At 43.0% G+C, this 21,700-nt stretch overlaps 1 protein-coding gene across 5 annotated transcripts in view; it reads left to right on the top strand.

Moving 5' to 3' along the window:
- LOC109897756 (MOB kinase activator 2-like) overlaps window positions 1-21,700 on the top strand; it is a 99,896-nt gene that overhangs the window by 67,967 nt on the left and 10,229 nt on the right. For 3 of the 5 annotated variants that reach the window (XM_020492303.2, XM_020492301.2, XM_020492302.2), the window contains exon 2: window positions 19,929-20,089. In XM_020492303.2, coding sequence (XP_020347892.1) covers window positions 19,929-20,089 — 161 coding nt within the window. Of the gene's footprint in view, window positions 1-5,448; window positions 7,137-19,928; window positions 20,090-21,700 lie in introns of those variants that run through there. The other 2 variants (XM_020492300.2, XM_020492304.2) reach the window with 2 other exon arrangements.

The raw sequence follows: 21,700 nt of genomic DNA, 5'->3' as shown, positions 1-21,700 counted from the left end.
TGCACCAGTCACTCAAGGTGATTCTACAGTGCCTTTGGCTATATTGTGGGGTTGACGGGGTGGACTGAGCTTTTGCCAGGCCCAAGGCGTATCTACTGCTGTGTGATTCATCTGTTGCTGGCAGGAGTCTGTGTTTTCTTGGTGTTAAAAAGGTGGAAGGTCCGTTCACTGACTTTCACACCCAACCCGTTGGACCAGCCAACGCTGCATCGGAACAGACAACAGGAACTACCTTTTAGTTTTGAACACCATGAACGAACTAGCTTCAAGTTTTGGCCGACAAAATGTAATGACCGCCACAGCCCTAGTGGAGAACACCTTTTTTGTGAACATTTTGAAAATGGATGAATGTTTTCTCATAGTTATTTTAAATAGCTTACTACATAATTGTACACATAATTGTACACCCCCCCCCCATCCTGGTGTCAAATCACCAGGATTTCAGCAACAACAACAAAACATATTCAAGAGACGTGACTGTTTCTCAATGTAATGATAGTCTGAAATTATTGTTATTTACTCGTGTAGTAAATTTGCAGTGTACATTTTTACATTTTAATCATTTAGTAGAAGCTATTTTACAGAGCGACTTACAGAAGTGCAGTGAGAGCAATACATTTTCATAAAAATCATACTGGTCCCCTGTGGGCAACCCTGTCGTTTCAAGCACCCCGCTCTACCAACTGAGCTACAAATGATTTAGAATTATGTTCCAGCATCCCGACCATCCGCTCCGACATAAATCGTCCCGTGGCTGAATCTAGTTGTCTACCTCTGGCCTACTAATTGACTAGTTTCTTCACTGACTTTGACTGTTTTCTTTACAGTGACGGACATACCACCAAGCCCTTTTCTGGTCACTGTGACGATTGCCTACATTTTTTACAATTATTGGCATTTTTCCATACCGCCTTTTCTTTTTATCTCGCTTGCATTCTCTCTCTCGAGTTGGATGATAGATATCAATAGATGGTTGATTGAGCAACAGTAATCCGATTTAGACTCTACCTCACTCCAAAGTCCTTCCTGGAGAAACGAGTCAACAGACCTGGCCATTGACGTCAGTGTTTAGAGCAACTCCTCCTTTCCCCGTGTGTTTTTATTTAATATGGGCCTCAAAGCAGGACACTGTGGTTTGCTGGGAAGCTGTCTTTGACGGTGTAAGTAGTCTAGAAGTTGCCCATCTGAAACTGGGTCAGATATCTTCTCACCACCCTATTGGTTAGTTTATATTTTTTATTTAACCTTTTATTTAACTAGGCAAGTCAGTTAAGAACAAATTCTTATTGACAATGACGGCCTACACCGGCCAAACCCGGACGACGCTGTGACAATTATGGGACTCCCAATCACGGCCGGTTGTGATACAGCCTGGATTCGATCCAGGGTGTCTGTAGTGATGCCTCTAGCACTGAGATGCAGTGCCTTAGACCGCTGCGCCACTCGAGATCCCACTGTCCCCACTGAATGATTCAGAATGTGATTTAGGCCCTGTGAGTCCTATGGCGTGACATCATGTTTAGGAAAAAGACCTTAGCATGTCAAACAAAGGATCGTTTATACCAATCCAGTGACATTTAGTTAATGTTTAGTGTTTGTTATACAGAATAGGATTTATGCAAGTGCAATGTTTGGCCTAGATGTGTGTTTCTTCCATGGAATTTAGTTAATGGCTGAGAACGTGAGATAATGTTTATAGCCTGAGATAAAACCAGGTGACCGAGGTGAGTGATGTCTTGTAGCTTCTTGGCAGCTTCTTCCCAGACGTCAACAGTAGCTAAGAATCATAGTCGTCTCTGTCCGGTAGAAGAAGCGTGTCCGACCGCACTTTCCACTCACGTCAAATCTTTGGTTATGTAAGAATGATGTTTATTTGTGTGAAGGATTACAACCTGTAGGCTGGATCTGTAGTCAGTGGTTTTATTTCTTCCTGTAAGGCTCTATATGAGGTTGGGTTACATAGGACAGTGGTTCCCAAACTGTGGGGCGTGAGGGGCCGGCGGGGCCCCCGCAATTTTATTACATTTATTTTACTTTTTAAAGGAACTCAGTCCGGCTTTAAACTTACTCTTGAAAGTTGTAATAGTAGAATGCACAAGGTGCAATTTCAAAATTGGGTAGTGCATCATCAGTTCCTCTTGTCATATTAGTAATTTCATACTTTAGAAAGCTAAAGTATGAAATGTCCAGATCAACTAGCCCATGTCAGCTAACGTTTTGTTGTTGTTGGTATTTTAACCCATAAATATATATATATATATCAAATATCACATGAATACACATTAGACATGGCGAAATGTACAGAATTGAAAATTTTATTTAAAACTGCAAAATGTTCTTTGCACCACATGACAAAATGTGTAGAATTGCAGGAAATAATCTTTAAATCTGCAAAGTTCACTCCACCAACGAGTGGCGTGAAGTGTGTCATGGACAGTGCTTGTGCACACAGACATAAACGTGGCGTGTGTGTGCAGGGGGCCGCGGTATGTTTCCCAATGCTGGAAGGGGGCTCCCGAGTGAAAAAGTTTGGGACCCCTGATGTAGGACACCAGTGCTAACTATATTAGCCTGCCTACAACAGCAATTAATTACTTATAGTTATCAGGATCATTTCCACCCAAATCGGCTCATATACAATAATGGATTAGTACTATCCAGTAACCGAATTGCTGTACTTCATTAAGTTGTCTTTGAAGCGTGATTGAGCCCACTGTCTTGAATGGAGTTAATTCTGAATAGAGGCCCTGGCTTTGGTCCAGTGATCTTGAATGGCTGCCTTCTGATCTAATAGTTGTAAGCTTATCTATGGAAGTTCCATTACTTCCACTTGTCACCACCTCAAGTACGTAGGGCCCGAAGCCAGATAGGACTGTTCACTCATGGCCCTAGTGTCACTCTCACTACTGTTGCTTTCTCTCAATTCAATTCAAAGCTTTATTGGCATGGGAAACATATGTTAACATTGCCAAAGCAAGTGAAGTAGATAATTAACAGAAGTGAAATAAACAATAAAAATTAACAGTAAATGTAATTTCTGTGAGTGTAATTTCACCACCTACCCCGGTCTCTGTCTTCACCCCCTCTCTTTCTCTGTCTCTCTCTCCTTCACTCTGTTCCCCCTCCCTACCTCCCCCTCTCTCACCCCTTTCTCTCTGGTCGGTATAGCCCAGAGCCAGGCAGAGGCAGGCAGAGGTTAGAAATAGCTCCTGGGAAAAGTCTCTACCCTGTTCTGGCCTCTTTCCCCTCTCTCCTTCCCCTTCTCTCTCTTTCTACTCACCACAGCAGAAGCCACTCAAAGCGAGGCTCTGGAGCACCAGAGCTCCACCCCCCAGCCACCCTCCCCTCTCCCCCAGAGTGAGCACTGTGCTTGGGCCAGACGGGGAGACGTGCCTAAAGGTGCCCGTATGCTTCCCATCCGAAACAGTTTGTACATATATTATGATGACATTTTGGGACGTTGTTGTTCATTTTGGTGTCCGGCAAGGTTTTTTTCAGCTGTTGGTGCGCACATGTTTTCTCTCTCGAGGCAAGCCAAAGTCAGTAGCCCACGTCTATGCCCCTTCGTTGGTGATTGGTCAACAGTAGGGATTCTTCATTGAAGTGTTTGTCATTCAACGAGAGACTAATCGTTTTCATGCACATGTTTTCACTTGAGGAATACTGCACCAAACATCTTAGATGTGAAATTGTGAAGCGGAAGTCTTCTAAGGGATTATGTGAGCTAGCTGAACTGACGCCTTAAGAGGAGTTGTGCTGGCTGAGTGTGCAGATGGACCTGTACAGGGCCCTATCAGACTACTTCTCTCACTCTCAGAAAGTCACAGAAACACACACGAATAGATAGCAACTCACAGCGCATAAACACGCAGGAGCTCTCTCTTGCAAACACACACGCGTATAAAAATTGACTGGTGGAAATGGAATTGACCCTGACACACAATGATTGGAGCCCAGACCCTGACATACTCTGACACTTACACACTCAGACTGTGACACACACACTGGGAGTGATCTGGGCTCCAGAGGTCCCCCAGATTACTGTGTCTTTGTGACTGTCCATGCTACAGTAGTCAGCTGTAGCTGCAACCCCACCGGTCCAGCCTGAGAGGGGGGGACAGGGAGAGAGACTAGGGCCCATATTCACATAGCATCTCTTGAGTAGGAGATTTAGATCATAATGAATTACATTATATGGATGTGGGGGCTGATTGTAGATTAGCACTATGAGATACTTTAATGGATACCAGTCCTGGCCAGAGAAAGGGGAGAATTGAGAGAAAGAGATGGGTTCAGAAGAGAAAAGAAAAAGCAAGGGAGAATTACGGTTTGTTGTATTCCTTTTAACTCTTGATCATTTGTCATAACCTGACCTTCCTCCTTCTCACTGCCTTTTACTGTAGTAGACTTATTTCAAGATTGCTTTTCTACTGTCTTTGTACTCTCAAAGTTGAGGCTCGATATCAACCAAGTCTACATTGTCATGCCTCTATGAACTAGACCTCAGACTTTGGCCCAAACTATTAAAAACACCACCTCCCGTGTTCACACTCATTCCTGAAAGGTTGCTGGATCGAATCCCCAAGCTGACAAGGTAAAAATGTGTAAGCAAGGCAGTTAACCCACTGTTCCCTGGGCGCTGAAGATGTGGATGTTGATTAAGGCAGCCCCCCCGCACCTCTCTGATTCAGATGGGTTGGGTTAAATGCGGAAGACAAGTTCAGTTGAATGCATTCAGTTGTACAACTGATTAGGTATCCCCTTTTCCATGATTGGAGGCTTGGAGGTTTGCCTCACTGTCTCACCAGTAACACCAGCAGCCCTGTTGTGGTAAAGCACCGTCTCTCACCACCAGCCCTGTTGTGGTAAAGCACCGTCTCTCACCACCAGCCCTGTTGTGGTAAAGCACCGTCTCTCACCACCAGCCCTGTTGTGGCAAAGCACAGTCTCTCACCACCAGCCCTGTTGTGGCAAAGCACCGTCTCTCAACACCAGCCATGTTGTGAAGTCAAGTAGCTACATGTCCATCTACTGCTTGTCTCCCGGCCTCATAGTTTAGTTCCAAGTGAGGTTCAGCCAGACACAAGAATGTGGCCTTATCGTCTCAACATGTAGCCTATTAAATGCACTAAGCACGTTATTCTGGCGTTGGGCATCTCAATGCAGCAAACCTGTCTGGTGAGATGATTGGAGGCCTGTGGAACATAAATCAGACAGCTAGCATGGCATTAGTCATGTAAACACCTTACTCTGATTATCATAATCAGTCAAAAGTCAAAATCGAAGTAGGCATAATCTGCTCAGAAAACCAGGTTTTTAATCGATCTTTCGAATTATTAGGAGATACATTTTTACGATATAGACCATTTTAGATTTTGTGGCTATGGTAACTAGTGACAACCGTGGATCACCTCTACATAATAAGGCTGTGACGTAAGTATTGTGTGGGTTCTTTTTTCGCACCTCGAGGACTCTCCTCTCCACGGATTGGCTGCAATTGGAGAAGGGGGGCTGGCAGTTGCGAAAGCCACAAATACGTTTCTCTTCAGGTCTCATGTACAGTGAAAAGTTGAAGTGTATAATTTTGGAGCCTCATCCGAGAGCGGCGGAGTCGATAGAAGTTTTTTTTTTAAACGTTTTTCCATTCAAGTATGGTCGGAGATTACTGTTCTATTTCAGGCGAAAATACGGATATGCACTCACAGAGGAACGCAAAAAGCGGATTAAGTTGTAAAATGGTTCTTCAGGCGGTGGGCAAAGTTTTAAGGTAAAATAACAATATGTTTGAATTTCAGGTTTAAATGATTTATACTTGTTGCGAGCCTTCTCCATAATGTGAAGACAAGGCAGCAGTGGCAGCATGCTTGGTTTATAGTGGAACTTTCCATGGGACAGCAAAAGGAACGTTCACTGTCTGATTTGGGAAATATAATTTTAAGCATATACTTGACGTTTTAGATTTATTTCGGATTTTTAAAACGTTGGAGTACAGTTTGGATAAACTATGCACAAAGTAGGCTATCGACTTGACACGATTCCGTAGTAGTAGCAGCAACAGTGTTTTCTAGCCATGTGTGTCACGGCCAACATGTTAGAAGTAGATAGCGAATACTGTCATTTTCATATCGGTTAAAGGTAGTCTCTGAATCAGTTATTGGTTGGATCCGTGGCAGCAGAAATTGGATGCGCGAACATGTAGTTTTACAGACTGGTATCATAGATTAGACGTAACATAGTAAAAGTAAACCCGGGACAATCCAATTATCTTACGTTTGGTATGGTTACTTAAGGCAAAAACAAAAGGAGGGTGGTTGGTCGGGCGTAAAACGCGAACGTCTAGCAATCCAAAGGTTGCAAGATAATCCATCCACCTGAAAGGTGTGGCATATCAAGAAGCTGATTAAACGGCAACATCATTACACAGGTGCAGGTTTTGCTGGAGATATTAAAAGGCCACTCTAAAATGTGCTGTTTTGTCACAACACAATGCCACAGATGTCGCAAGTTTTTAGGGAGCGTGCAATTGGCATGCTGACTACAGGAATGTGTTAATTGCTTTACCATAAGCCGCATCCAACTTTGTTTTAGAAAATGTTAAAGTACGTCCATCTGGACTCACAACTGCAGCTCTTCATGGATGAATCCTGGTTTCAATTGTACAGGGCAGACGGCGTGTATGGCGTTGTGTGGGTGAGCGGTTTGCTGATGTCAACATTGTGAACAGAGTGGGGTTATGGTATGGGCAGGCATAAGCTAAGAACAATGAACACAATAGCGTTTTATCTATGGCAATGTGATACTGTGACAAGATCCTGAGGCCCATTGTCTTACCATTAATTCACCGCCACCACCTCTTATTTGAGCATGTTAATGCACAGCCCCATGTCACAGTGTTCTGTACACAATTCCTGGAATCTGAAAATGTCCCAGTTCTTCCATGGCCTGCATACCCACCAGACATGTCACCCGTTGAGCATGTGTGGGATGCTCTGGATTGACTTGTACAGCAGCGTGTTCCATTTCCTGCCAATATCCAGCAACTTTGCTCAGCCGTTGAAGAGGAGCAGGACAACATTCCACAGGCCACAATCAACAGCCTGACCAACTCTATGCGAAGATATGTCGTGCTGCATGAGGTAAATGGTGGTCACACCAGATACTAACTTTAAAAAAAAAAGTTTTATCCATGCCCCTACCTTTTTTACGGTATTTGTGACCAACAGATGCATATCTGTATTCCCAGTCATGTGAAATTCTTAGATAAGGGCCTAATTAATCTATTTCGATTGACTGATTTCCTTATATGAACTGTAACTCTGTAAATTCTTTGAAATTCTTGCATGTTGCGTTTTTTTTGTTCAGTGTACTTACTATTTTTTAAAGCTATTTTGCAACTACTTAGCATGTTATCTAACCTTAACCCTTTAACCTAACCCCTAGCCTAGGAAATGTTATCATTAGCCACATAGCTAGTGTTAGCCCCAACCAATTGGAATTTGCAACATATCATACGTTTTGCAAATTCGTAATACTCTACATAGTATGTGGACACCCCTTCTAAATAGTGGATTTGGCTATTTCACCTACACCTGTTGCTGACAAGTGTATAAAATCGAGAACACAGCCATGCAATCTCCATAGACAAATATTGGTGCTAGAATGGCCTTACTGAAGAAGTCAGTGACTTTCAATGTGTTACTGTCATAGGATGCCACCTTTCCAACAAGTCATTTAAAATTTCTGCCCTGCTAGGCTGCCCTGGTCAACTGTAAGTGTCTGTATAGTGGATCATACGAAATGGGTGCTGGACATCCACAAATGTTAATGCAGACGAAACGTAACATATACTATGGATTGTCTTGGTTTACGTACAGAATAATACGAAATGTTCTGAGACCACGTTGCAGACAGTTTTATGAAGTCTGGCACTGAACATCTAGATACTTTTAGAAACGCAAATGTGCTGTCAACTTTCCCACTGCAAAGCTATACTTGCATAAGCCTAATTATACTGTTTTCTCCTTGCAATATTCTTCACAGCTCAGAATTTAAAAAGGAAATTGCTGTCTGTGTTTAGTTGTAATTATTACAGGCTTATTTAACTCTCCAGTTCCGTGTTAGGCTACCTCTGACTAGTGAATTGCTGCTATGTGGCAAAACCCCCTAAGCTTTACATGGCTTCCAGCACTCAGCGACTGCACGACAGATCTCCACAGCAAGACTGAACAAGAATGAGAGCAATGTGATACGCCTCCTCAACCGCTGTAAATAATTAAAGGCTCCATTTTATTCAAACACTGCATATTTAGAGGTGTTTTAGATTGAAAGACCATAAACTCATTTCTTTCTCTAAACATTACAACAGCACAACTTATACATGCACTGTTACACAAAGCATGTTTTTTTTTAGGTTGCCTGTTTCAGCATTGCATACTAAGACATAACTCAGACTTAAAGTGGGGCAGCGTTTTGAAAATAAACAAATTTGCTGGTCCGATTTTTGCAAAGAGTTATGGGAAATTAGAATCCCATTGTCTTAACCTTTTATCTTCAACCTAGCCTAAAATCAGGGAACTCTTTTATAAACACCAAAATAGGCCGTAATTTGGACTCGCTGGCCAAGTATTTTGCCTCGTCAACGTAGTCAGTTTAAATCTTGTGGCCCTAACCATGGGCCCTGTCGTGTAAAGTCTTTGAGAGACATAATCAGGCTAATCCTTCTTGGGACAGAGTGGCCACACTGACATGCTGGCTGGTTTCTCTCTTAAGTTTCCCCTCTCTTACCTCCACCTCCATCACAGGAGTTTTCAACCAGCACAAAGGGCAAAAGCCTGGAAACACACAGTCCTAATAATGGCACCTTGGGTAATAGATACTGGTTTGTGCAGTATTGGCTTTAAGAATGTCTACCATTTTAGGATTCCGTGTTGTTGGAATGCATTATTGTACACCCTGACAAAAAATCGATATAAACACATCCTATGTCTGTTAACCAAATCAACTAGAGGTCGACCAATTAACTTCTCTAAGGTAGGGGGCAGCATTTGGAATTTTGGATGGAAAGCATGCCCAAATTAAACTGCCTTCTACTCGGGGCCCAGAAGATAGGTTATGCATATAATGAGTAGATTTGGATAGGAAACACTCTAAAGTTTGCAAAACTGTTAAAGTAATGTCTGTGTGTATAACAGAACTGATTTGGCAGGCGAAAACCTGAGAAAAATCCGTTCAGGAAGGATTTTTTGTTGTTGTAGTTTTCTATTCAATGCCATTACAGTATCCATTGACTTAGGACTCAAATTGCAGTTCCTATGCCTTCCACTAGATGTCAACAGTCTTTAGACATTTTCAGGCTTGTGTTCTGAAAAATGAGGGAGTAAGAGGAGTCTGAATGAGTGGACCCTGCCGTGTCACAGAGCTTTTTCATGCGTGCGACCAGAGAGAGTGCCTTTCTTGTTGACCTTTTATATTGATACCGTTAATGTCCGGTTGAAATATTATAGATCATTTAGGCTAAAAACAACCTGAGGTTTGAATATAAACATTGTTTGACATGTTTCTATGAACTTTACGGATACAATTTAGATTTTTTTGTCTGCCTGTTGTGACTGCGTTTGAGCCTGTGGATTACTGAAGAAAACGTGCAAACAAAACAGGTTTTTCGGATATAAAGAGAGACTTTATTGAACAAAAGGAAAATTTTATTGAATAAATGATTGTCTTCTGAGTGCAAACATATGAAGATCATCAAAGGTAAGGGATTAATTTTCTCTTTCTGACTTGTGTAACTCTTCTACTTGGCTGGTTACGGTTTGTAATTTGTCTGCTGGGCTATGTTCTCAAATAACTGTAGGGTATGCTTTCGCCTTAAAGCATTTTTGAAATCTGACACCGTGGTTGGATTCACAAGAAGTTAAACTTTAAACCTATGTTTAGTAGTTGTATCTTTTATGAATTTTTATAATGAGTATTTCTGTATTTGAATTTGGCGCTCTGCAATCTCACTGCATGTTGGCCAGGTGGCACACCCTAGAGAGGTTAAACGATAATCGGTATCGGTGTTAAAATCATAATCGGTCGACCTCAAATCAACTATATTCACTAAGTTTGTCTGCATTAAGCACACTGTTGCCCAAAATTTACCAAAATCCGTAATTTGTTTAGGAAAAACATTCCCTCAGCCATTGCTCTCTTTGTGATGCATGTATGCATCGCATGCACGTGACCAATAGGGCCTGATCTATAGCATATCATAATCACATCAAATCATTTGTGACTCGTATGCTGTGTGATGACATGAATGAATGATGGATTGATACAGTAGCCTGTATGGAATACAGGCTACTGTATCAATTACAGGATGCGCTCTTAGTTTTACAGCTCAATGGTGGTTATACAAGGCTGTGATACTAAGCCTACTAATGATAATGACATATTAAAATTATGATAATAATAATGAGAACAAGAAAAAGGACCGTTTATACATTTTTTGGGCGATTTGGAACATTGTAAGTGACACTAAATACATGAAATAATACCAGAGAGCCTGTCCTAACGGATAAAAAGTTTAAGGCCTTAATTACAGCAAAGCAAAGATTAAAAACAGCCCAGTTTGAAATAGTTTGCATGACATGTCGTTCCATGAGGCTTGGTGCTCACAGAACCAGGAGGCTATTAAACAATCACTCAAACAGGCAACAGAAGCAGGATCTGTCTTATTTCTATAAATATCATCATTTATAAAGCCAGGCACATTTAACAGTTAGGCTATTGATTATACACCTAATTAAGTTGGTTTACTCTCTCCTCACTTTACTTAGAGAAAACAGCCTTTGCCTTATTGTCTATTACTCGTTCTGCTGCTGCCTCCGCTGCATTCTTCTCAACACCAAAATGCTAGTTAACATTGCAATTATGCACATAGCAACATGTTCTAGGAAAAGGTGCAAATTCAACAGCGTTCTGATCTTTCAGAACCGTGGATAGCGACTACTATCCAATGCGGGAGAAAGCGCATTTGTTGTAAAATAATTTCTATTAGTGTTGCATAATTGTTCTTATGTAATATAACCATATACAATTTCAGTAGAACATGTCTTAGAGTACCATCCCCACGTCCACAATGGATTAGTCCACTCAGACATGCACGAATCAGACTGGTCTCTTGTACACTCTATATATAGATTTTGTTGTTGTGTTCACTCCTGCTCAACTGAAGAAATCTCGGTTGACCAACAGCCTATCAACCAAACAATCAACCAGTGGACTAAATGGGGTCAGCCCTACATTACTGTAGTGGATAACAATCTGTAAAACCTAACAGGTAACGACAAGTTCTTCATACCCTTGCCTAACTTAATTTACTTTAGAATACCACGGCGATTTGAAATTGGTTGATGCATGTGGCCTACCTACACGTACCGCCTTTAAAGGTTTGCTTTTATGACCTTCAAGGGGATTTTCCAGTGACGTTCGAGGAAGAAGAACAAAATGGTTATATGAAGTTAATAAGTAGGCCTACAGTATGCCTAGTTCTCAGCTCACAGGGAAGAAAACACATTACCCAACCTTGTTTCCTCAATAGTGAAACGGCTGACTATAGAGGCAGGTTACATTGAGGTTGAAGTGGGTAAATTCATGTTGAGATGTATAGGTTAGGATAACTAGGGCCTGTGAGAAGACTGCACAATGAAATCCTGACTTTGTTTGAGTACATGAAAAATCCCTCTATGTAATCACTGATGTGATCTGATATGACTGGATCGGTGAACAAGGTGTGGCGAAAACCTTGTGTCTTGTGAAATCAGTAATTACTTCAAGGAAATGTCGGAAGGATACCTTAGTGGAATACTGGACCAGAGGGGGCTAGGCCCCGAAAATGTTCTCTCTCACACGTCTGTTGTGATGTTGATGACCCTACATTGTGTCAGCGGGGGGTCCCTTGTGCTCAGTATGGGAAGTGGTGCTCTGAATGGGGTTTAGTCCGATGGCTTACTCCATGCTCTACGGAGAAGCTATATGCTGAGCGCATTGTTGCAGTGTCGCTTTTCGTCACAAAAAGGGTGTGAAATGGTAGAACCTGCTGTAGCCAACTAGCTATCCAGGTGCTTTTCCTCGTCATGACCAAAACATGATGACGTACAATTTTTAGCTGATATGGGAATGAATACACAAGCAGCATATCAAACTGGGATAATGTTTGAGTTTTCACCGGCAAGTAGAATAATATTTGCCAGGGCATATTTAAAAAAATATTATAAATCTGATTATTTCCCATGGAGATGTGGGAAGCTAAAGGCTAGCTAGCTTGCTATGTTTGTAGCCAGGCTAAGCAAGCTGGCCAGGCTGCCAGTTAGCTACTACCAGCAAGGGAAGGTTACTCTTCCTTGCTTGACAAAACAAAAAAAACGTTGCTATCGCCCGTTGTGAATGGGAGTGGGAACGGCGAGGTGTTCATGTTGCCAAAAGGTGTCCTCTGCTGCCACCAGAGACTCTGGGTTCGCGCCCGGGAGGTCCGTGGGGCGACGCACAATTGGCCTAGCGTCGTCCGGCTTAGGGAGGGTTTGGCCGGTAGGGATATCCTTGTCTCATCGCACACCATACCACGAAATTGGGAAGAAAAGGGGGTCAAATCAAAAAAATAAAAATGTAAGTGTCCGCTGCTCCAAAGATCCCACACGCATGTAGTGAACAGAGTGATGCTTATAAGTAACCTTATGGCAGCACAGAGGCATGGGGAGGAGGGACCTCGAGCCTCTGTCCAGTGATCCTCTGTGCCGTGAAGGGAAATGAATGTGACTGTGGGTAACATGGCATGAAAGTACATTCAACAAGGTTAATAAGAAAACCCGATGTAACAGACGTCACATGGCTATAGAAGACTTGCATCAAACAGGCCTCAGGACAGTTTGGCCGTGACTTCTAAAAGTCAAAGAAATCAGAGAAGACTGCCATTGTTACACATTTCCTCCGAGACTAGCTGAGTATGATACGTGTGGAGATTTCTGCCCTTACTCCTGTATCTTTATAACCCAGTAATGGCTGTTATGGCTCGGCTGGCTCGGCCTGCACCTCCTCGGTCTGTGGTTTTTCAGGGAAAAGAGCCATTGAGAAGTATACTCAATTTAGATGCCTGAAATAGATCTGTAGGTCTAACTGGAATCAAGGAATCTAAAGCTGATATTCTCAAGCCAAAGTTTGTCCTTACAAAATGGGGAAGAGCTGAGTGTATGCAGTAGGCATCTTGCTCACGTAGTGATCCTCTATTACAGTTGGGATGAAAACTGCCAATGGAACAAATATGTATCTACTCACTACTGTAAATCTCTCAGGATAAGAGCATCTGCTAAATAACTAAAATGCCAATGTCAAATCACAACAGGAGGAAGGAACCTTTTTTTTTTACTGTGACTTTTTGTGAATCAATTGTGTTATTGACTGTACGTTTGTTTCTCTCATGTGTAACTGTGTTTGTCGCACTGCTTTGCTTTATCTTGACCAGGTCGCAGTTGTAAATGAGAACTTTGTTCTCAACTAGCCTACCTGGTTAAGTAAAATGTAAAATATGTTTTGGCCTCTGACTTTTATCTTGGGGTTGTTTTGCTTTGTTGCTAGGGTTGTTGTTCAGGTTTTATGTTTTGTTGGTCCAAAAAGTACAGCAAGAACATCTACACCTCTGTTCCTGATGTTGTCTGGTCTCTTCTGTCGTCACTGTAAATACTGTAGGGTGGTTTTCCACTGAAAACACTGCTGGTCAGCTGGTGTTGCATTAAGTCCAGGTGGTAAGAAAAGCAGCATGTTTCTCTGGTGTGGACGGAGTTCACCTCCACATACCAGGGCTACATGGAAACCTGCTCAGTCGGCGCTTCAGAAATCCATCATAGCTACTCTTCAGGGAGAACAGGGGGGAAAACTCTTCACATTGTCTGGCATAACTTTGTTGTTTACGCTCCAAGCACAAGTTCTCCCTAAATCAAAACCTCAACCATCATGAGGACAATGTGTTTTTTCTCTTTTTTTTTTAGGGTTTTGGGGAGGGTTAGGGTTAGCTGATCCTAGATCTGTGCTCAGTGTGCTGGAAGCCGTCTTGTTTACTTGAACTGTGTTGAATGGATGCTGAATGTTGTTCCCTGTCATAGATTGCATTAACCACTTCCATATGCCAATTGTTAGATGCTTCCCAAATTCACCAGGCAATTTAAGCAACACTTGTGCAATATTGGGCTTGGCAGCAGGTGACACTGACTGAGGGGAAAGTAAATACATGGGTAAAGTTAGCAAAGGGGTCATACAAAATGTGCTTAGATTGCATACTCCAGTCAATGCACTAATACAAATGAGGAAATGCTCTTGTTCCAAGCCTTAAAGTAGCAGTGTGTTTGTGCCTCAGTGGAGGTGGACTTGGTGCATGTTTCATTGTTCAGGTGATAACTAAAGAGTTAGCCAGCCATGTGTACAAAGTGGCCATGTGGCTCGATTCCAAGGTTGCCTTCTTAAATCCAGCACTGTTGGCATAATACATACAGTCAAAACACTTCCACCTAATTCCTCTGTAACGTGTGTTCCCAAGTGGTGGTGGTGGTGGTGGTGGTGGTGATGATGATGCTATTACTTGGAAGCAGGTTGTTGGGGCAGTAACAGCCAGTCTTGTGTTGTACCTGCCAGAAGGCTGCCTCGTTAGTGGGTTATCTATTTTAGTCTTGAACACTGCACGTTCGGCAGCCACACAGCCTTTTTCTTACAGGCCTACAATACTAGTTGACTTCTGATGAGGAGCATTGGAAACTGCACTCACTGTGCTAACATTGTTTGCACAGTGGTAGATAAACCTGTGGATTTTCTGGACTTAAAGAGTGATGGTCAAAGGCACTGAATGGTCCACTTCTGAAACGATCCACGGAAGTTTCCAGAAACACGAACGCGGTCACTCTGTCGTCCTCTTCCTGAGTTTGTCACAGTCTACCACTTTGAGGTGGGAAAGGTCCTATTTTACCATGCTACACCAGTCTTCCCATGCACCAGTGGGCTGATTTTTTTCCTGGCCTAATTTAAAGTCTGGGACACTGCAGATAACACTCCTAGCTAATTATTAATGAGTCTCTCTCTTTTCTTCCCCTTCTATTTCCCTCTTTATTCTCCCTCTCCTCTTCCCTTTTCCATCATTCATTGTCTTTCATGTCGACCTGTCTCTCCTTCTCTGTGACCACAGACTCACCTGTCCAGGGTCAAGAGCCTGAGGCCTTACACTGCCCTCTCTAACCTCTCACCTGTCCAGGGTCAAGAGCCTGAGGCCTTACACTGCCCTCTCTAACCTCTCACCTGTCAAGAGCCTGAGGCCTTACACTGCCCTCTCTAACCTCTCACCTGTCCAGGGTCAAGAGCCTGAGGCCTTACACTGCCCTCTCTAACCTGTCCAGGGTCAAGAGCCTGAGGCCTTACACTGCCCTCTCTAACCTCTCACCTGTCCAGGGTCAAGAGCCTGAGGCTTTACACTGCCCTCTCTAACCTCCCACCTGTCCAGGGTCAAGAGCCTGAGGCCTTACACTGCCCTCTCTAACCTCTCATCTGGCGCAGGCCTTTCTCTTAATCTTTCTCTGCCCTCTTGGCCAACTTTTTTTTCCCTTTTTGAAAACATTCTGTATCACTAAGCCACTTCCTGTCTCGCCTTTTCCTTAATTTCCTCATTTTCCAAACCCTGCCTCCTTCCCACATATGTGTGGTACAAGGAGGTACATCCTGGAGCAATTAGTTTATTTTAGGATACAGAGAACTTCCTCTCTGCTAGTACCCCTCCCCTGATACTCACATAGGATTGTGCCTGCTCTTGGTAAAGTTCTCCCAGGCAGGGTCTTTGCCATAAAAGGCATTGTATGCGTCCTGCTGACCAGGCTTGGCTAGATCAGACCAGAGGCCAGGGTCAGACATGTCTCTGGCTGGTGAATGGACAGGAAGTTGGCACTGTCTGGTACTAGGAGGAAGTCTATGGCATGCATGGTTATGTAGTCACCAGCTGGGTCTCTTAAGACTGGGACTCAAATAATAGTGTTCAGGGACCTAGTCTAGCCAACATTAATGGGTTATTCAATCAGACTACTTGAAGTGTGTTTGTATTTGTCAGGGTTTTTGCGTGCATGACTTTGAGGTCTCGGGATGATTTCTGGAGGAGAAACAGACAAGACTGAACACTCAGAGGGCCTGTCTTATTCTGGGAGGAATGCAGAGTGTGTGTGTGTCTTAAATCCTTTTTTTAATTCAATAACCGAATTCGCCAACTCAGATTTGATTGAAGGTCTTTATAGGGGCCTGGCAGTTGTGGGTTCAATAGCTGCATGGCTGACTGGATCTCACAGCTGTTGGCTCTGTCAATGACCCTCACTCTCTCCTTATATCCCCCTTAGTTTATCACTCTCCTTCAATCGCTCTGCCTCTCTCTATAAGTCCATCTCATTGCCTGGACAGCTGTCACCATCCTGGTCCCGCAGTAACGCTCAAGAACTGACCAGGGACCAGCCCTGTCTGCTGGTTTGTGTGTGTCTCTCATTTCTAATCTACAGCCCTCTAGTCCTCGGGACAGTGAGTCAGACCATAGAGCTGGGAGGTCCCCAAAAAATGAATATATATATTACAGTTGAAGTCGGAGGTTTCCATACACTTAGGTTGGAGTAATTCAAACTCGTTTTTCAACCACTCCACAAATTTCTTGTTAACAATCTATAGTTTTTGCAAGTAGGTTAGGACATCTGCTTGACACAAGTAATTTTTCCAACAATTGTTTACAGACAGATTATTTCACTTATAATTCACTGTATCACAATTCCAGTGGGTCAGACGTTTACATACTAAGTTGACTGTGCCTTTAAGCAGCTTGGAAAATTCCAGGAAATGACGTCATGGCTTTAGAAGCTTTTGATAGGCCTTGACATCCACAGGTACACCTCCAATGAACTCAAATGATGTCAATTAGCCTATCTTCACACTCAGTGCCTCTTTGCTTGACATCATGGGAAATCAAAATAAATCAGCCAAGACCTCAAAATTCTTTTTTAGACCTCCACAAGTCTGGTCCATCCTTGGGAGCAATTTCCAAATGCCTGAAGGTACCACGTTCATCTGTACAAACAATAGTACGCAAGTATAAACACCATGGGACCATGCAACTGTCATACCACTCAGGAAGTAGACGCGTTCTGTCTCCTAGAGTTGAACGTAATCTGGTGCGAAAAGTGTAAATCAATCCCAGAACAACAGCAAAGGACCTTGTGAAGATGCTGGAGAAAACGGGTCCAAAAGTATCTATATCCACAGTAAAATGAGTCCTATATCGATATAACCTGAAAGGCAGCTCAGCAAGGAAGAAGCCACTGCTCCAAAACTGCCATATAAAAGCCAGACTACGGTTTGCAACTGCACATTGGGACAAAGATGGTACTTTATTGGAGAAATGCTATCTGGTCTGATGAAACAAAAATAAACTGTTTTGCCATAATGACCATCATTATGTTTGGAGGAAAAGGGGAAGCTTGCAAACCGAATAACACCATCCCAACCGTGAAGCACGGGGGTGGCAGCATCATGTTATGGGGGTGCTGCATGAGGGACTGATGCACTTCACAAAATAGATGGCACCATGAGGAAAGAAAATTATGTGGATATATTGAAGCAAAATCTCAGTCAGTTAAAGCTTTGTCACAAATGGGACTTCCAAATGGACAATGACCCCAAGCATACTTCCAAAGTTGTGGCAAAATGGCTTAAGGACAACAAAGTCCAGGTATTGAAGTGGCCAACACAAAGCCCTGACCTCAATCCTATAGAAAATGTGTGGGCAGAACTGAAAAAGCATGTGCGAGCAAGGAGACCTACAAACCTGACTCAGTTACACCAGCTTTGTCAGGAGGAATGGGCCAAAATTCACCCAACTTATTGTGGGAAGCTTGTGGAAGGCTACCTGAAACATTTGTTCTAAGTTAAACAATTTCAAGGCAATGCTACCATATACTAATTGAGTGCATGTAAACTTCTGACCCACTGGGAATGTGATTAACTAAATAAAAGCTGAAATAAATCATTCTGTCTGCTATTATTCTGACATTTCACATTCTTAAATTAAAGTGGTGATCCTAACTGATGTGTCAGAAGTTTACATACACTAGACGCCTATGTAGATAGTCCATATAAATCTGCCGTTTCCAGCTACAATAGTCATTTACAACATTAACAATGTCAACACTGTATTTCTGGTCAATTTGTTATTTTAATGGAGAATAAATGTGCTTTCAAAAACAAGGATATTTTTAAGTGAACGCAAACTTTTGAATGGTAGTGTATTCTTATTTCTATATGTGTGTATATTTATATGTATAGCTCTATATATGTATATTTCTAAGTGTATGTATATTCAAATTCAAAATATATTCAATAAATTCAAAAGGAAACTGTAGAAGGATAATGGACCTTTATACATGCAGTTTCTTGACTGTCCGGCTCGGTAAGAATGACTGAAATGGAAGCTAAACAGTCAGGGGGTATTAAATTCTCAACACCATGTCAAGAGGAAATTATTTTCCACATTTTGACGGCAAGGAAATAAAACACATTTTCAATTCGTCCCCCGTAGCAAAATGAGTTTGACACACCTGCAGTAGAGGGTGGTTACAGAAGTCCTCAAACATGAGAAGTTGGCAGTGAACGTTCTAGACATTATCTGTACATTTTAATGGTCGTTTCCTCTGTCTTTCAATGTGTGTGTTTAACTGGGAAGCACAGATGTATGCTTCTGATTGGCTCCTGCTGAATAGACTGTCATCAGAGCCACACTGCTCTCACTTTGTTCCTCCTGATTCTGGACCTGCGCCAGTCTTCCAGGAGTTCGGATCTGAGAGGGAAAGGCTTGAGCCAAGATCACATGGGGGGAGGAGGAGGGGGGGGGTATATATTGTGTTTAGACAGGTTGTGGACTGGAGGGGGTGGATGGTGGAAATTAAGGTCAACAGAGGCGCAATAAATTCAGGGCAGAAAGTGAAACTCCCCTGTCCTTAAACAAACCCAAACTGAAGACAGCAAAAAGAGAGCGAGGGAAGGAAATGGAAATGTAGAGGAAGGGAAATACTGAAGAGGGAGCGAGGAATTAAGCCGTTGGAATGCTAATCGTGTTCTAGAGTGGTACTCTGAAACTCCATAGAAGTCAGAGCTCAGTGAAAACCCCAGGATGTTAAACCCTGAACACTTGACTGCCATGAAGAGGGATGCCAGAAAATAGGAAAACAAACGTAATACCTCTCTGTGCTGTGATGGTCTTTCCTTCAATTGAGCCAAGCCTGCATTGTCCCACAACCCTGCCTTTGTCTGTACTTGTTTCACTAGCCTGTTAACCCATTCAACAGTTAACCCCTGGATAGGCTGTATTAGTGGACATGATTTTCAGGTGGGGGGAGCGGAGGGTTTTGAACCTGGAAGTGTCGTGGGAGTGTGATATGACAGTCCTCTGTTAAAACATAGTGCTGGAAGTACATGGCGCTGTGGGCGGCTAACTGTGGTAACTGGTCCTAACGGCAGGTCAGGAGTCACGCTCTGGGTCAGGTACTTGAACAAAAAGCTGTCTGTACAGACGCTGGGTGCATGGCCCTCAGCGGACTCAAAATGCCACAGTGGGAGAGACACGGTGACCCCGGCGCAGACCTGTGAGTGTGAAACACAGGGTTGTCTGCTAGCAGTGGCTAAAGGCTGTTTACATATTCAGTTCCACTTTCCGGTAACGTGCATTTAATGCATCCAAAACCACCCATCTGCAATGTCATACTTTAGTTGCTAGCTGCAGTCCCTGCCTTGATTGAGTCCAACTGAAGAGTTCTAAAAAGTTCCTCTTTCGTCTGTGAATGTCCCTGTGAATTGCTCTAACCTGTCCCCCTTTCTCTTCCTGTCCCCTACAGGAAGTCTAAGACGAAGCCCAATGGGAAGAAACCGCCAGCGGAAGAGAAGAAGCAGTATCTGGAGGCGGAGTTCACTAAAGTACGCGTGGTAGACTTCGACCTCAAAGAGCTGGTGCTGCTGCCCAGGGAGATAGACCTCAACGAATGGCTCGCCAGCAACAGTGAGTTACCAGCAGCTGATCAGAATGAAATCATTTTTGGGTCATATTTGAGGTTCCACCAGACACAAGATAACGCTCCCAGACAAGCTAAACACTCGACAGATTTACTTGCATCTCCCCGGTACTCAAGACATCTACATTTCTGCCTTTTTCAGTGTCTTCTCTTTGGATGTGTATTCTATAACAGCACTGCAGCTGAATCCTCTGGAAGTTTAGCTCCAGGTTCAGCTCCTTACGTTATATAATGACTCTATAAGAACAACATCTCAGGCATCTCCCCTGGAAGTTTAGCTCCAGGTTCAGCTCCTTACGTTATATAATGACTCTATAAGAACAACATCTCAGGCATCTCCCCTGGAAGTTTAGCTCCAGGTTCAGCTCCTTACGTTATATAATGACTCTATAAGAACAACATCTCAGGCATCTCCCCTGGAAGTTTAGCTCCAGGTTCAGCTCCTTACGTTATATAATGACTCTATAAGAACAACATCTCAGGCATCTCCCCTGGAAGTTTAGCTCCAGGTTCAGCTCCTTACGTTATATAATGACTCTATAAGAACAACATCTCAGGCATCTCCCCTGGAAGTTTAGCTCCAGGTTCAGCTCCTTACGTTATATAATGACTCCATAAGAACAACATCTCAGGCATCTCCCCTGGAAGTTTAGCTCCAGGTTCAGCTCCTTACGTTATATAATGACTCTATAAGAACATCTCAGGCATCTCCTCTGGAAGTTTAGCTCCAGGTTCAGCTCCTTACGTTATATAATGACTCCATAAGAACAACATCTCAGGCATCTCCTCTGGAAGTTTAGCTCCAGGTTCAGCTCCTTACGTTATATAATGACTCTATAAGAACAACATCTCAGGCATCTCCCCTGGAAGTTTAGCTCCAGGTTCAGCTCCTTACGTTATATAATGACTCTATAAGAACAACATCTCAGGCATCTCCCCTGGAAGTTTAGCTCCAGGTTCAGCTCCTTACGTTATATAATGACTCTATAAGAACAACATCTCAGGCATCTCCTCTGGAAGTTTAGCTCCAGGTTCAGCTCCTTACGTTATATAATGACTCCATAAGAACAACATCTCAGGCATCTCCTCTGGAAGTTTAGCTCCAGGTTCAGCTCCTATTATCTTAAATATTATACGATACAAGAATATCTGCTGTTGACAGTTTACAGGCATCTTCTCTGGGGGTTTGTAAGTCCTGTAACACCAATGTTTTATCAGTCTGTGTTGAGAAACCGCATCATGTTAAAACAAATGGAACGTGTTTTAGCCTGCGACTGCATTTTTCTGCGTGAAATCAGGGAGTTAGGCAACTCGGGCAAGCCCCGTCCGTATCGACTCGTATCAACCACTAATAGAATTTGCCTTGGAACTCAAACGGCGTTCGTCTTTTTTGGCAAGAAGTTGCCAAAATACCGGTCATGAATGGAGCCAACAGTTCAGTAGCCTGCCAATACCTCCAACCTCGTCCCCCTCTGTCTTATACCTGGGGCAGAACTGTACCGTTCTACGTGAAATATAGTCAACAAAACATTGGGTTGTTTGTTCCATTCACTGTAAACATTACACTGCAGAATGATTGTGTTCAAGAACAGTACTTG

Source organism: Oncorhynchus kisutch, linkage group LG10, assembly GCF_002021735.2.
Source record: "Oncorhynchus kisutch isolate 150728-3 linkage group LG10, Okis_V2, whole genome shotgun sequence".
NCBI classification, from domain to species: domain Eukaryota; kingdom Metazoa; phylum Chordata; class Actinopteri; order Salmoniformes; family Salmonidae; genus Oncorhynchus; species Oncorhynchus kisutch.
Note: the sequence above shows the minus strand (reverse complement) of the source record. Positions and strands in the feature narration are given on the sequence as shown.